Genomic DNA, 15,110 nt, shown 5'->3' on the forward strand with positions numbered 1-15,110 from the left:
TCGCTGGTGATTCGGAATGGGAACCAGTCGCGGGTGACTATGAATTGGAACCAGTCGCTGAAGACGCGGAATTGAAACCAGTCGCGGGTGACTCGGGTTTGGAACCATTCGCTGGTGACTCCGATTCGGAACCAGTCGCTGTTGACTCGGAATAGGAACCAGTCGCTGGTGTCTCGGAATTGGAACCACCCGCTGGTGAATCGCCATCTTCTAAACGCCTTCTGCAAGGCTTCTCAATGTTGTATCCACCCTGAGCGGATAAAAACTCTTCCGATGGTCAGAGCGAGACTCATTTCTCTCAACAAAAAAAACGTAACTCGGCACGTAATGAGACAACGTGATAGCCTAACGCAAACTTAATCCCAAACTTCAGGGTTGCAAATAATAGTAGCGTTCAGATGCCTGGCCTATGTATATGATAATCCTCAGTGACGTACATGTAATTAAAAATAACATTCAATACATGGCGATAATAAAATCGAACAGGAAAAACAAACTTCCGTTTTCAATACATGTGTGTGTGTGCGTGTGTGTGTGTGTACACTTAGAGACTTTTACACGCAAGACTTTTCAAACTTGAATATCTCAGTAATGAGTTAAGATTTTGATTTAAAATTATTGCAGATGTGGTCATTTGACTATATTGTGTGCAAGATAACGATAAAATAATTCATCCGTGATAATCGAGCGCTTTTGCAAGTGGGGTAGGTGTTCTCTCATTTTTTAAACGTAAAAATGGTGAAACGCGATATGATTCTTATTTAATTTAAATTTCTTCATTCAGGGTGGGTTGATACACCAGGAAAATATACAATTAAATGAGAAACAATATGTCTTGTATACAATTTTAGGAGAACAATTAATTAATTAATTAATTAATTAATTAATTAATTAATTAATTAATTAATTAATTAATTAATAAATTAATTAATTAATAAATTTATTAATTAATATATTGATATATATATACTATCAACTTGCCAATAGAGAATCACATGCATAAAAATCTAAAATATTTCCATTAGAATTTTGTCCGTGTGGCTTTTGTGTAGGTATGACAAGATGTTAAAATAAATGCCATCATATCATTTTTCTGTATTATTATTTTGCCGCAGTACACTTTTGATTTTTTTTTTTGCAAAAATGACCAATGAAAATACGACAAAGAAAAAATATCATATGATCACAAAAACTATAAAATAAACAGTTTATAACGCTGTCATTTAACCAAATTTCAGATTTAAAAAGGTGTCATTGAAAATAAATAAATATTACCTATAATAAAATGATGTACACAAAAGCACTCACTATCGCCAATAAAGGATCACTGTTTACAGCATTATCTGCCCTGTCGGGTCAACAGTTGGAGCATATTTTCACAAATTCGTAAAATTGTACATTTCACCATGGGAAACACTATGCAACAATTGTTTTTGATTTGATTATACTTTTTCATGAAATACACGATAGTGACCCACTATTGGTGTGATCCCCTATTGGCGAGTTGACTGTATATATATATATATATATATATATATATATATATATATATATATATATATATATATATATATATGTTGTTTTAACTGGTCGCCCGCGCAAGTTGGCAGTATGTCACGCGAAAAATGTAAAATCGTACGAAATATTCACTGAAAAAAACATAATCATATATTTTTTCCAGGTTAACCGTTTCCCTAAAATGTAACCGGTTAACTGGACGTTTCGGTAGGTTAACCCGTTAACCGGTTAACCTCTTGCATCCCTAATATATATATATACAGTCGAAACCCGATGGCTAGAACTCGCTTGGCTCGAATTTCCGGTTGGCTCGAACTCGCATCAAAGCACCGATTTTGTATGCCTATATATTCATATAAAATTTTGTCGGATGGCTGGACCTCGCTTGGCTCGAACTGTTTTCACAGTCCCGGCTACAGTTTTCACACGTTCTTTTGTTCGGATGGCTCGAACTCGCTTCGGGTCCCAAAAAAGTGTTATTCGATTAGGACCGCTTGATTAAAGGCACGCACAAATTGATTTAACACCGGTCGCATAATCTGTTAATCGATTATGACCGTTTGATTAAAGTTACGCAATAACTGATTTAACACCTGTTTGCTAACATGTCATCGACTCAATCGTTAATTGATTTGATTAAAAGATGACATTTCGTATAAGAGCTGGCGTTCTTGTAGATGCTGTAGCATAATGGCTGCAACGTCTAAATTGCTTAAAAGCTTCGTTGCTCGACGACAGCAACGGAACGCAACACAGACGGACATAATGTCATTCTTCAAAATAAATAAAGGAATGTAGTGCTGTCTCGTATGTAAATGATGTGTATATAGTGCTGATGCATGTTTTGTCCTTTAATGTTCTGTGTTACCTTAAAATGTGCTACGCTAAAACGTGCTGATATTTACTAAATGTTATTTGTTAATTGTATTTGTAACTGTTTTAAAATATTCGTAAATTAAAGTATTAAGTATATATATATTTGTTTCTTATTAACTTATAACTGCAAAAGAAGTAATAAGTGCGAAGTAGAGCGGAGTTTGAGCAATATGTGCACCCTTCAACTGGAGGTGAAAATGAACTGGAGACTTGTTCGTAAACAAAAGTTTATAAGAAATCGGATGGCTTGAATTCCGGATGGCTCGAACTATTGTTGCCGGTCCCGAGAAGTTCCATATATATATATATATATATATGGATACACACCTGAATGAACTCTTGGCTGCATGTGCTTCGTTCTATCTTCAAATCTTTGAGGTCGATTTCTGCTTTGAAACCGTGCTTATTTTAGTAATTTTATTTATCTGATTGTCGTTGTACAACGAACGTTTGTAAGATACGGACACACTTGTTATTCCAATGTAGATATTACTATATATATATATATATATATATATATATATATATATATATATATATATATATATATATATATATATATATATATATATATATATATATATATCATACGACATATCTTATGTAGAAACAATAACGTCAAAAACAAGTGTATCTACAATGGAAACACATATCAAGGTGTGTTTGTTTTCATTAGGTTAACGTCTTTGACTTCCTCGTCCTCTTCCCTGTCCGCCCCTGCCACCTACGTAAACCCCCAATGCAGGTTCAGGAAGCGAGGATGTTCCTGGCTCAGGCATTGGTGTTTCATTATCCGGGCGTGCCGGTAGCTTTGTTTCGTTAATATTCAACAGGATACTCGATTCCACTTTGTCGAAATATCCAGTTGCAGACCATACAATCTGATTTTGTCCTTGCACTGAATTTTCGTTCTTTCCATGTACTGGGCTGGCTTTATATGCCTTAGCTACACGACCAGACTTTACTTTGCGTGGTATTTGGATTGGGGCTTTTGTTATACGTGATGATGCCGACGCATCAACCCGACGTTTACTTGTCTGCTTGTCTTCCATAACTGTATGTATTGTATCACCTAAAGTATAAGCAAACATATTGTTTAATCTAAGTATGCTCAAATCGGTCGTTGTTGAATGTTCTTATTTGACTATAACTTCAATTAATAATTTATAACAAGACGGACATTTTAACCCTTAAGATCACACCTGAGTTCTTGAACACACATTATGGAAGACTTGACATGATAGATTTAGGAACTGTGCCCTTACATTTCACATTTGTCTAAAAACTCCGTTACCTTAACCCTTGAGGTACAATAACGATTAATACATACGCAATGTCGTCTCTTAATAGTTGTCATCTGTTGTAAGTTATATTAAAATAGCATAAAGAATGACAACTTTACAGTCAGGACAAGCTATTTTATGGCCAAATTCATCTTTGAACGTTTCAGTGTGTCATTTACGTTTGAGGTACTGAGATACGTTTTACACGCGACTCGTTGTATTATAATAGATTGCATATTTGCAAGTTGTTTTAAAGTCCACAAAGATAAGGCAAAGTAATGACGGAGATATTAATATTCTAGTTGTTTATGGCATAATTTGACTCATTACTTCTACATGTGACCTTGACCTTTGTGGTAGTGCCACGGTTGCGGCACGTCGTCTTATGGTGGGTTACTTTTGTATTTTTAACTAGTGAAGGTACGGCAAATAATTTGCAAAAAGAGGATGTCAAGCAATTTCAGGACCAAATCTGACCTTTAACTACTTAGAATAACTTAAACTTTGAGGTATGGAGACGGATGATGCACGCCGTCTTATGATGATGAAGTTATTGCAAAATCCATCTATATATGGAAAAGTTATGGCAGAGTCATGATATTTCTTACAGAAAACAGACCGACGGTGCGACTGCTATAAACCGCCTTCTTTGAAGGGGCATAACAAATCAAACCTTAAATAACAATAACACACAAATGATACACACAAGTAAATTGGATTATAATAAATAACTTTGCAGTCAAAGGGAAGTAACTGTGTCATGTATTCAATATTAATGAGAGTTGTTTCACATGCTACATAATTTATAACTTGTGACTAAAGTGGTAACAAGTTTTGTTCTTAATTTGATCTGGGGTACTAGTTTTTTTAATGGACGTAATCCAGATTCGAACACAGTCTACATAATGTCAAGATAAACATTCGGAACCAGTTTGTATTTCTAAAATTTGACATGGTGACTTAGTTTTTGGACGCACATGGCCCACATTTAAAATAAGTTTCATCAAAGTTTATATAGATTTGACCTGTTTTCTATTGTTTATATCAGAACTCTGCCTATGTTTTTCTTAAAAACAGGATTCTGATCAAGTTCCATCAAGATTGAAACGTAAGTGTGGTCTCTAGAGTGGAAACATGGTTTTAATTGTATTTGAACATGTGACCTAGGTTTCGGATGAACGCGACCCAGATTTTAACTCGACCTTGATATTGTCCACATAAACATTCTGACAAAATTCTTTCAATTCAGATAGAAAGACAAATGTGGCATCCAGAGTGGCAGAGAGCTTAAGATTAACGAGGCCCACCACACACTGGAGACCGCTCGATGACGGACGCAGGACATAGATTTATCACAATAGCTTACCTTGAGCACTTTGCGCTAATGTGAACTTAATGGGATAATTGAACAGTGAAGTATATTATTATATAAGAATAAATGCGCAATTAGAGTGGATGTTGTAGTATGATATGAACTATTTGAAAACTGGCGACTTAAAAAACAGTTTATTATATATCATAGCAGTGTTAACGGATATTTTATATTTTACCTCAGTCTGTTCTATGTCCAAATTAATACACATTAAAGTGAACACGAAGTTACTTATGGCTGCTTATCGAGCCGATAAAAAGGCATCGAATTACATGCATTGCGCAGTTTTCATATAATTTTGAGACCATGCGAGTGTGTATAACACGATATTTTAAACTGATGTGCATTGGAGCATCATATGACATTGAGCTAAACACACGCGTTTTTCGATTGAACTTATGAGTTTCTGTTTAATATTAAACAACCTATATTTGAATGCAATCGGGATGCATTTGCAATAAACCGTTTTAGTCGTTGCTGTTAACGTATGTACTCATAAAAGCTCAGAGCATTCAAGAAGAACTATAATACTTTACCTATGTATTTGCATATTTTATTGTAATACTCATCCACCATCACGACGTCGCCTTCGTTTCTGTGTTAATTCCCACTTATTGTACATATCTATACCTTAGTAGTTACATGGTACAGACGTATTGGTTTAGTGATTGGTAGTGTTTTTTTGGTCCGCCCGTTGCAATCTCTTGCACGGCGGTTACATTACATTCACCTCTGTGATGGGCTCAGAACGGACTATTTTTATGAAAGCGTCAATTCATGTCATGATCATTCCAAGCGTTCATCATGGAGGTTACAGTATACTAAACAATTTCTTGCTCGACAATTGCTTGCTACATTACATACACTACATTTAAGAAAACCACCTCATACCATAATATCTTATATCAGTCTGAATTCATTATTATAAAATTGATTTTTTTTATGTTAACAAACCTACATACATACGTCGAAGCTATGCCTAACGTCAATCAAAAGTTATGTTCAATTGTTTACATTTGTGAAGTGCGTGGAATGATTCCATCTGCTTAAATGGGCAATAACATAGTTCCAAAGAGTTACATTAAAACTCGCAAGTTTTTGCACGATGTATCGTGAATTTAAAATTCCTATTTCATTATTTTACGCCGCTGATCCTAAAAATTCCAAATCGAATGTACGCTGAATGCGTTTGTTCGGTTTTGCCCAGTTTCTTGGCAATTGCATTCTGAGCCTTTCGCAGGGGTGTATGTGAGAGCAAGGAACGACAACTCTGCGTGGAGATTGCGCTCGTGGTTCGTTTCCACTCTATTACGCATGCAGTGCTGGGTAGCATATTGACGTTGCATAAGAACATTTATTCCCTATGAACTGGTGCAGTATCACGCACATGATTCTGGTCAATTTATATAATCGTACTTTGTTAAGTCATGATATATTATAAGCTTCATTTCGTATGCATTAACATTTAAATTAATCCCATGTACGATGTAGAGTGTTTTGAAGGTCTGTCGATAACATAGAGTAATTAAGATGTTCTACAAAAAAAAGCGTTCCAACAAGGGATCACAAACCATAAATTTCTCTTGGACTCGTTGATATGGATGATGGATGTATTCTATGGTAAATCGTTCTGTGAAATACGATTATTTTACTTATAGATTGTTAAACGGTCATATGGTGTTCAACTCGGTTCCCACCCTTTGCTGAACTCATTGTATCTCACTCGTGATGATATTGCACGTGCCCTTTTGACATACAGATTCGCATCCCAATATCACGAACTCCGTTTCCAGACTCTCTACTTTCATATTCAGCTTACCTCCCCTCCCTGTATACCGTTCAAATTACTTTGATTTTTTTATTTTGATACTGTATTCAAAAGGCTTTATACTTTCTGCTTGTATCCGTGTACTTATCTGAAATACTCATTCTGGTAAAGTCGTGTCACTTCTATCTCTTCATTCGTTTTCATTCATAGATTTGAGATTTGTTTGCGGTTTTCATGTGTTTCAAACATGGTACTTCAAAATATTTGCTCTCCTTATCGCATTCCTATATTCTCTTTATATTCGACCACTTTCCTTTTTTTGCTAAACAACAACTGTTTTATAAATACTCCAGTCCAACTCGCTTCCACGTGTACTTGTGTGTTTTCACTTGTCTGTAATTATTGACTGTTATTTTCATATAACACGTACTTTGCTGCTGTATCTTTGCCCTATGGCGGCGCCCACCTGATTAAAATACTTTGGCCTTTCTTTCACACAATAAATGTAAAAATAACATTTGTATAGTTATGTTATGAAGAAAAGTACACTGTATTAGCTTGTATTGTTGTCTAATGCTTGTTCGGCATTTTGTTAACATGTCCGTTAAAGCTGTATTAACTATTTGATTTAATTGTATATCCTCGGTATTAAAACGCGTCCTTCAAGGGACTCCACGTATGCATACCAGTCAGTGATATATTTCATGTTTTCCAAAAGTTGTAAAGAATATATCAAAACTTGAAACCGGCATCAAAAACGTGTCAAAATATAGCAACGTACGAGTTGTGCTACCCCAGCAGGAGAGAAATATTAAAATATGGTGTTTAATTCTGGTTGGCAAGAGACTTATTGCCGAAAGTTTGACACGTACCATTTGCACTAGACCCTTAAAAAAACACACACGCTAACGTCTATATTGGAATGTAATAAGTAATCACTAGCAATACCATGTCCTATTTCGTTTCATTAATTTCTTTATCATTAAATCTCTCTTTTTGTCTAATCCTCAAGATAACCCATATCATTCACGAAACGCCGTTGGCTTTGTATTTTAACCCGTCTCACCTCTGCCACTTCAACATCTGGATTCGCTGCTTCATTCATTATGTGTTGTTAATTCACAAATTTCAAGTTATCAAACACTATATCCTCACGATTTCCAATAGATTCCAATTCTTCCATCAATGTCCGTGGGTCATCCCCAATACCAACTACGACAATGGACAGAGCGTATTGAGATACTCTAACAGTTGCGTCTTTCGTTCTCTTGACCTCGGATACTTGACAGTCCGAAATTATAAGTAGGATGTGGAACTATAACAAAAACCGTTATAACCTTATTCGCTTATGCGAAACTACAATGCACTAGTTCCATAAAATTCTTTGACATGTCATTTGGTCTGTTTTACAAGCATTCCTCTCTTTCCGTTTTGTGTGTGTATGTGTTTTTGCTCCTGTTTAAGCCGCATTCACAGAGAAAAAAACCAACTGTATTTCACGCAATCCTATGTATGTATGACGTAAAAACTTTCCAGTAGCACATAGCATGAGATTGAGTTGCTAAACTCTTTATAATTAATTAACTTTCATTCACGTTTCCATACTTCTTATCATAACACGTATTTAATAAGCAATGTACATTAACAATCGAGGACAGTACGAGTTTCAGTTTCCATCCTAAAATAAAAACGTACTAACAAAAGTATAAATGTCTACTCAATACTGAAGTCTATAACACTATGAACATAAACAAACACATACAATGTATGTTATAATATAAAAATAGCTTAAAGTGACCTTCCATGACCTTGTATGCAAATCCCATTATTTAAACACGAAACACTACATATTAAACCTGATATAAGGTATAAACAGCAAAAAATACATGTTTCGGCACGGACATCGCCATCTTTATCGTCACGAGAATATCCCCTCTGATATATATGTTTGTTAATAAAACAAAGTATTAAACAATTTCTTTGCATGGAACGTTTTATAGAGGTTATCCAATTGATCCCAATGTCTTGCTTATTGCTAATTGATTTTACAATTGGGAAAAGTACCGGTACCGGTAATTGGGGAATAGTAGCGCAAAAATCCTGCAATTGGGAACATTCCAGACTTTAAATCTTCATACTGGAAAATCCGCGTCGTGAATTGGTAATTTTCGGTCTTGTTTATTACTTGGTGCTCAATTACACACATTCATTAAAATAATTGTTTAAAGGAATGCCAAAATGACTGAAGTTGTTTTAATGAGCAAAATTTAATAAAGAACAAACACCATTATACTAATTATTTTCCTACTCTAACACAATTATATCTCCACATTTAATTTGTTTCTTTAAACAGAAATTGTGTTGTTAAGTGAGGTGATAACAACCGGCAGATTTAAAGCTGTTAATGTGTCGTAGGAAAGACGGCTCCTGTTTGTTTTTCATAGAATGTTCGAAAAGCCAAACTGTGTCAATGGAACACATCTATGTGACTGACGACCGTGTGACACGAGCCGTATTCATAGTCGAATCATTCGCTCATTGCCTTGAATCCATTCCACGTGGACATCTTTAACAAATTATTTTCCATTTAGAGACTTGTTCATACCTAAACTGTCAGACTTTAAGGTTTAAACAGCTGCCAATAAATTATCTAGTATTTTTGGTTCGCAGTTACGTGGGTGATAGTGTGCATGTTTTAATTCAGCGGTGTTAGTTTTGAAATATAATCAAGTTCTGAAAAAGAAAATAATGAATGGGATACCATTCCTGTCATCAACTATATGGGCATCGACCGATATTTAATTATAACGGAAGATGCTCGTATCGTTACGGCAAGGTAGTACGCAGATGGGCATATTGATCATGATGTGTATCGATGTATCAACGGTAAAACATGTGTATAGGAACTATCAAACAATTTGATGCGTTGAGAATGATAAAAAAACGTGCCCTTCACTAAATGTCAAAGCTGAAAGAACAAAAAACAGCATGAATGGATTCTTTATAATTAAATGGCCCCAAATGATGGACTACCAAAATTACAAAAACAAACATATCGTGAAATAAAATGTCAAAATGAACTTCCTTCACTTTTTAAATACATCTGTTTGCAGGTGAGAATGTAAGCCATTATCCACATTGAACATTGCATAGGATTACCATTATTCAGTTGTGTCATTGAATAACAATATAACTTTAACAGGAAATACATGTACCTTGCGCTAAAATCCGAGCAATCTACATGGAAGAAGTCTGAGATGCACAATAGTACAACGAACTGCTTCGTTTAAGGTACATGATATGTTATGTTTGTATTAAAGTATACAACTTTGTAAGTGTATGCATTATAACATTATACATGCGCATAAACAAACGGTATGAATATTCCTGCAAAAATAACAACGACCAATAACTTAACAAATAGTTATATATATAACTCCGTACACGCAGAAACGATGACGAGTAGATGAAACAATATGTGAAAAAATAACTGAAAGTAAAACTTTGCATATGTATATCACAGCCATAAAACAACGTATAACTTTACAAGATGTCATGATATTTGAGACATGTCTTATTTTCAATTTTGCTAAACAAGTCAATAAACTTGTAAACTCGCACTTATGCGTTGCTGTGCATTCAACATTTATCAATTGGTTCTCCTTGATAATCTTTGTTGCTGCGCATTAAAGATTAACCAACAAGTTTCCCTTTATAAACAGCGGCTCTGTGTATTACACATTAACCAATAGGTGTTTGTTAAAAAAAATTGTTACTGTGCATTAAACATTAACCAAGAGGAATTTCTTGATAAACTTTGTTGATGTTCGCTAAAATTTAGCCCCATAGTGTTTCCTTGAAAAACTTTAATGCTGAGCATTTACCATTCACTCATATGTATTCCTCCATTAAACATGAAACAAAAAGTTTTTCTTGCTAAATTTTGTTGCTGTGTATTAAAATTTACCAAAAGGCTTTCCTTCATAAACTTTTTTTCTGTGTATGAAACATTAAGCACTATGTTTTGCTTGTTGTGTATTTAACAATCACATTTTTTTTTCCTTGAAAAATTTTCGTGTTTTTTTATAAACATTTACCAATATTTTACCAATGTGTGTTCCTTGATATACATTAAACATTAACTAATATGTTTTCCTTGATAAATTTATACTGATCAGGAATTTCCATTAGCGCGGCGAGTGCTAGTGCAATATCGGGATTCTTCGCCTTGTTTGTGATTTTGTGGTAATTCACAAACTGAAAATTGTCAAATCTCCTGTTAGATAATCCTTGTTCAGCTACTTTGTTGTTGAAATTCTCCAAGTCATCCCATTCTTCCATAAGTTCCCATGGCCCGTCTCCTACGCCTATTACCACAATAGAGAGGGCATAGTCAGAGGCTTCGATGATTGCCTTGAGACTGCTGTGCTCTTCGGTGACTTGACCGTCGGCAACTATTATAAGTATGTGGTACTGAAATTAGAAGATTTTAAACGAAACAACTGATTGGCTTTAACTAAATGAAGTAACTTACGTATTTGATTTACAATCTAAGAGTTGTAACACAAACATGATTGAGAATTCCCAAAGAGACCCCAGTAAAATCAAATTATTTTATTTTCGAATTTCGATTACTGCAAAGGAATTATCGATATTTAAACCTGTATCATACGATTACAAAATGCCAAAGTAAAACAGAAAATTAAATGAAAAGTTGTCTAAATTTTAGATAATTAAAAAACAAAACAAGCATAAATGTCAATAAATCTGAGGTTTCACACCTTGCCCGTTTCCTTTACTATGCGTATTGCCTCTTCTAAAACGGGCACGAAGCTTGTGGGACCACCGAACTTGATATCTTTTGTTTTAGTTTTATAAGCACACAGAATGTCGTAAAATGAAGAACAAGGTTCCTGTTAATTTAAAAACAATATGTTGTTAGGCAATACAAATCTGCGGAAACTTAATAATGTTCTCATTTAAATTATTTTTACATTCAAAGCGCTTTGTGTATATGGATCAAAAATATGTGTGTTCTGCTTTAAACGAAAGTTGACTGATACAAATCGTCGTCTAGTAGAAGTAGTAGTAGTAGTAGTAGTAGTAGTAATAGTAGTAGTAGTAGTAGTAGTAGTAGTAGTAGTAGTAGTAGTAGTAGTAGTAGTAGTAGTAGTAGTAGTAGTAGTAGTAGTAGTAGTAGTAGTAGTAGTAGTAGTAGTAGTAGTAGTAGTAGTAGTAGTAGTAGTAGTAGTAGTAGTAGTAGTAGTAGTAGTAGTAGTAGTAGTAGTAGTAGTACTAGTATGGGTGTTGTAGTAGAAGTAGAAAACTTATTTTTATATCATATCCGTAGAGTTTTTTGCTTTCATACCTGACTAAGCGGAAATATACGTTTGTCTTTGACTTCATTGTCTCCGAAGCCAAATGCATTAATGGTTTTATTCTCTCCTCTCATTGGGTCAATTGTTTCACCGATTGCAGTTATCACCTATGAAATTATAAATTAGTTTATTTAGTTTTAACAGTGGCAGTCAAAGTTGTAGGTACGTTCACTGTCCTGACAGGATCGCTACGTTTTATTGTGTGTCACCATTTGCTACTGGTGTTTCCTTTGGGCTATCTGGTTCCACTTCCCCAAATCGTAAGAGCACGCCAAACTGAGCAGAAACACTTTTATTGTTTGAAAATAATATGCATCTCTACAATGAAAACATATTTACCGACAGGGTTAGTAAACCGACATCTAAGCGAACTCAAAATAACCACAATTAATATTTAGATTAAGAGAAGTAATAATTTACCTTTTGATATGGATTTACAACCGATAAGTCATGTAGACTTTTTCCACCAAATGTTTTGCTGCCACTTGTCTCATTGCTGATGGTATAGTCAATTGCTTCAACACAAACGGATACTTATGTTGCACAAGAACATGCAGGCTTTGTTAAATTATAACACGCCTAGTGATTATTCTTCAAACTGGTTTTCACACAATTTCACACAATTAAACTGGAGATTTAGTATTTCTAACAAGGCGGCCTTTGGAAAAGATCTGTTAGCCAAGACAATAATTACATCACATATTGATTACATATCAGTTACAACATATGGTATGCAGTAATATTTAATAATGATGTTGCATTTTGACCCAATTTTTTCCACAACCGTCTATGTACACATTTTAGATTTCAATCATATAAACATAATATAATTGAGTTATTATGTAGATCGTCCTTAATCTTCGAGTTTATGACACGATCGCTATTAATATAACTGCTTAAATAAGGCAAACATTTTTTTTCCACAAATTTAGAATTATTCACAGTCTGGAAATACCAACAAAAAGTGAACCAGCCGAATCATTGTATAAAAATAAAGAATATTATCGCTTATTTCTTCACGAGGTATCACATTTGATAACAAGATTCTGACGTTTGAAAAACAGTTATTGCACAATTTATTAATTTATCCTGATCACTTCACATCATTTACCTACAGCACATCAAACCATGTCACCTAATTTTACAGTTACAGCTCCGATCTACGAATTTTATAATGGCGACGAATTTTTGTTAAATACTAACAGAAGAAAAGCGACCACATGAACATCGGTGATAACGCAAATTTATTAAATCAGTAAAATAAACTTAGTATTGAAGAAATGATTGCTTTAAACAAAAAATATAGGAAAACATTAAGAAAACAATTTCTAACGTTTTCGGATAATATACATAAAACAAATAGATTTTGGTTTAACATTTTGTGTTCGCATTTGCCCTGATTTCCTTTTTTTAATAGGTTTGTGAAAAAACCTCTTCTTTCATCCCATTTCTTTCGTACTCCTTACTTGATCACTTACACATTGTCTGAAAATACATATGATTTCTCTATTTCGGTACTTGAGTATAAAATGATGCTTCGAGAATACAATATTAAAAACCAAAACAAAAATCATTTAACTAACCGAAAATAACGTTGCATGTTTTCACCCCTTGCTGCCTTATGGCTGACCTCACGTCATCAAATGAATGATAACGATCGGGATTAACATGGCTCTTTAGAAAGTCGTCACTGATTTTGACTGAATCCGAGCAAACGTCGCTTGACTGTCAGAAAAAGTATATAGGAGCAAAATGGTGTGAAAATAGTCCGCACAGGCTAATCAGGGACGAATATTTCCGCTTTTTTATATTGTTTTGCGGACTGCACAGGCTAATCTTGAACGTTACTTTACCCGTATACATTAAACCTCCTTTTTTATAGAGAGATGTCAATTTTTATATACAAAAACAAACCATGCGATGTACGAAAATAATTGCGTTTTCGGGATTTCATCGCCTAGCCAAGGATACATTATATATCCATGATTAACAGTATTTAACATCACCCTGCACAATACTTTAATATTAACAAATATCTTTTTAGTTGCTTCTCAATTGTTGCTTATGCTGCATACTAATATTCATGTTATTTTGCATATGATTAATTCTTTAAAATGTTTAACACGTAAGTCTTTTTTTGCCCCTAGTTTATTCTTAACAAGATTTGGGTCGAATGCACGATATATCATGACGTTTTCTTTTGAACACCGAAGGCCATTACCTTTTTCATACATATATTAAAAACACAAGTGTACTATTTAAATTTAATAAAACCACAAATAAAAATCATGCACTTACTGCAGAGCTGCGTGGACCTGTTACTAATAAAAATGCGGAGGATTTCGACTCCAGTTCCGCCATTGTATACGCCTGCTGTAATAAAATAATATATGTAGCATAATATTGAACAATGGACCTGGTATGTAAATGTATCTGGAAAAAAACAACACTTAGTCATACGTACGTAAGTGTTTCTTTATTTTGGCTATCTCATAAGCAATATACAATTCACATCCTACAAATAAAATTAAAAAAATTTTAGATCCTTGATTTCATATACATTTGTGTATTTTCTCATATTTTGTGTTTATTCCGATCATCCTTTTTGGAGCATATAACATATTTTATTATATATTTGAAATATGTTTAAAATATGCTGTTCATACTTAAATCGACACTTTTTAAAAATAAAATGTAATGCCATTTAGGTATAATTTTGTCGAAAGATTCAGAAGACTATGGCCTTAGACAAATAAAGTCTTGATTCCTTCCATTGCTTTCAGACGTTTGTTATAACAAAACTACATCTTGTTGTATCGTTAAGTTACCATATGTGTGTGCTGATATATAACATTACGTAACATGCCCCACCATCAACCGGTTATATATTTCTTAGTCATGTGTTCTAAATTTAA

General features: G+C 34.1%; 1 protein-coding gene across 3 annotated transcripts; it reads right to left on the reverse strand.

Annotated features, from left to right (window-relative positions):
* Positions 1-10,226: 10,226 nt before the first annotated feature.
* Positions 10,227-14,563, reverse strand: LOC127856213 (uncharacterized). Of its 3 annotated transcripts, none has more exons than XM_052392286.1 (6): positions 14,494-14,563; positions 13,779-13,920; positions 12,616-12,710; positions 12,186-12,302; positions 11,599-11,730; positions 10,227-11,290 (listed from the first exon to the last, which is right to left on the reverse strand). In XM_052392286.1, exons 1-6 carry the CDS (start codon positions 14,554-14,556, stop codon positions 10,949-10,951), a joined length of 891 nt encoding a protein of 296 aa, XP_052248246.1. In that variant the 5' UTR covers positions 14,557-14,563; the 3' UTR covers positions 10,227-10,948. The 3 variants fall into 3 exon arrangements, with proteins under 3 accessions (XP_052248246.1, XP_052248247.1, XP_052248248.1); XM_052392288.1 differs by having other exon boundaries at positions 11,135-11,271; XM_052392287.1 differs by lacking the exon at positions 11,599-11,730.
* Between the last annotated feature and the right edge of the window lie 547 nt (positions 14,564-15,110).

Source organism: Dreissena polymorpha, chromosome 13, assembly GCF_020536995.1.
Source record: "Dreissena polymorpha isolate Duluth1 chromosome 13, UMN_Dpol_1.0, whole genome shotgun sequence".
Classification (NCBI taxonomy): Eukaryota; Metazoa; Mollusca; class Bivalvia; order Myida; family Dreissenidae; genus Dreissena; species Dreissena polymorpha.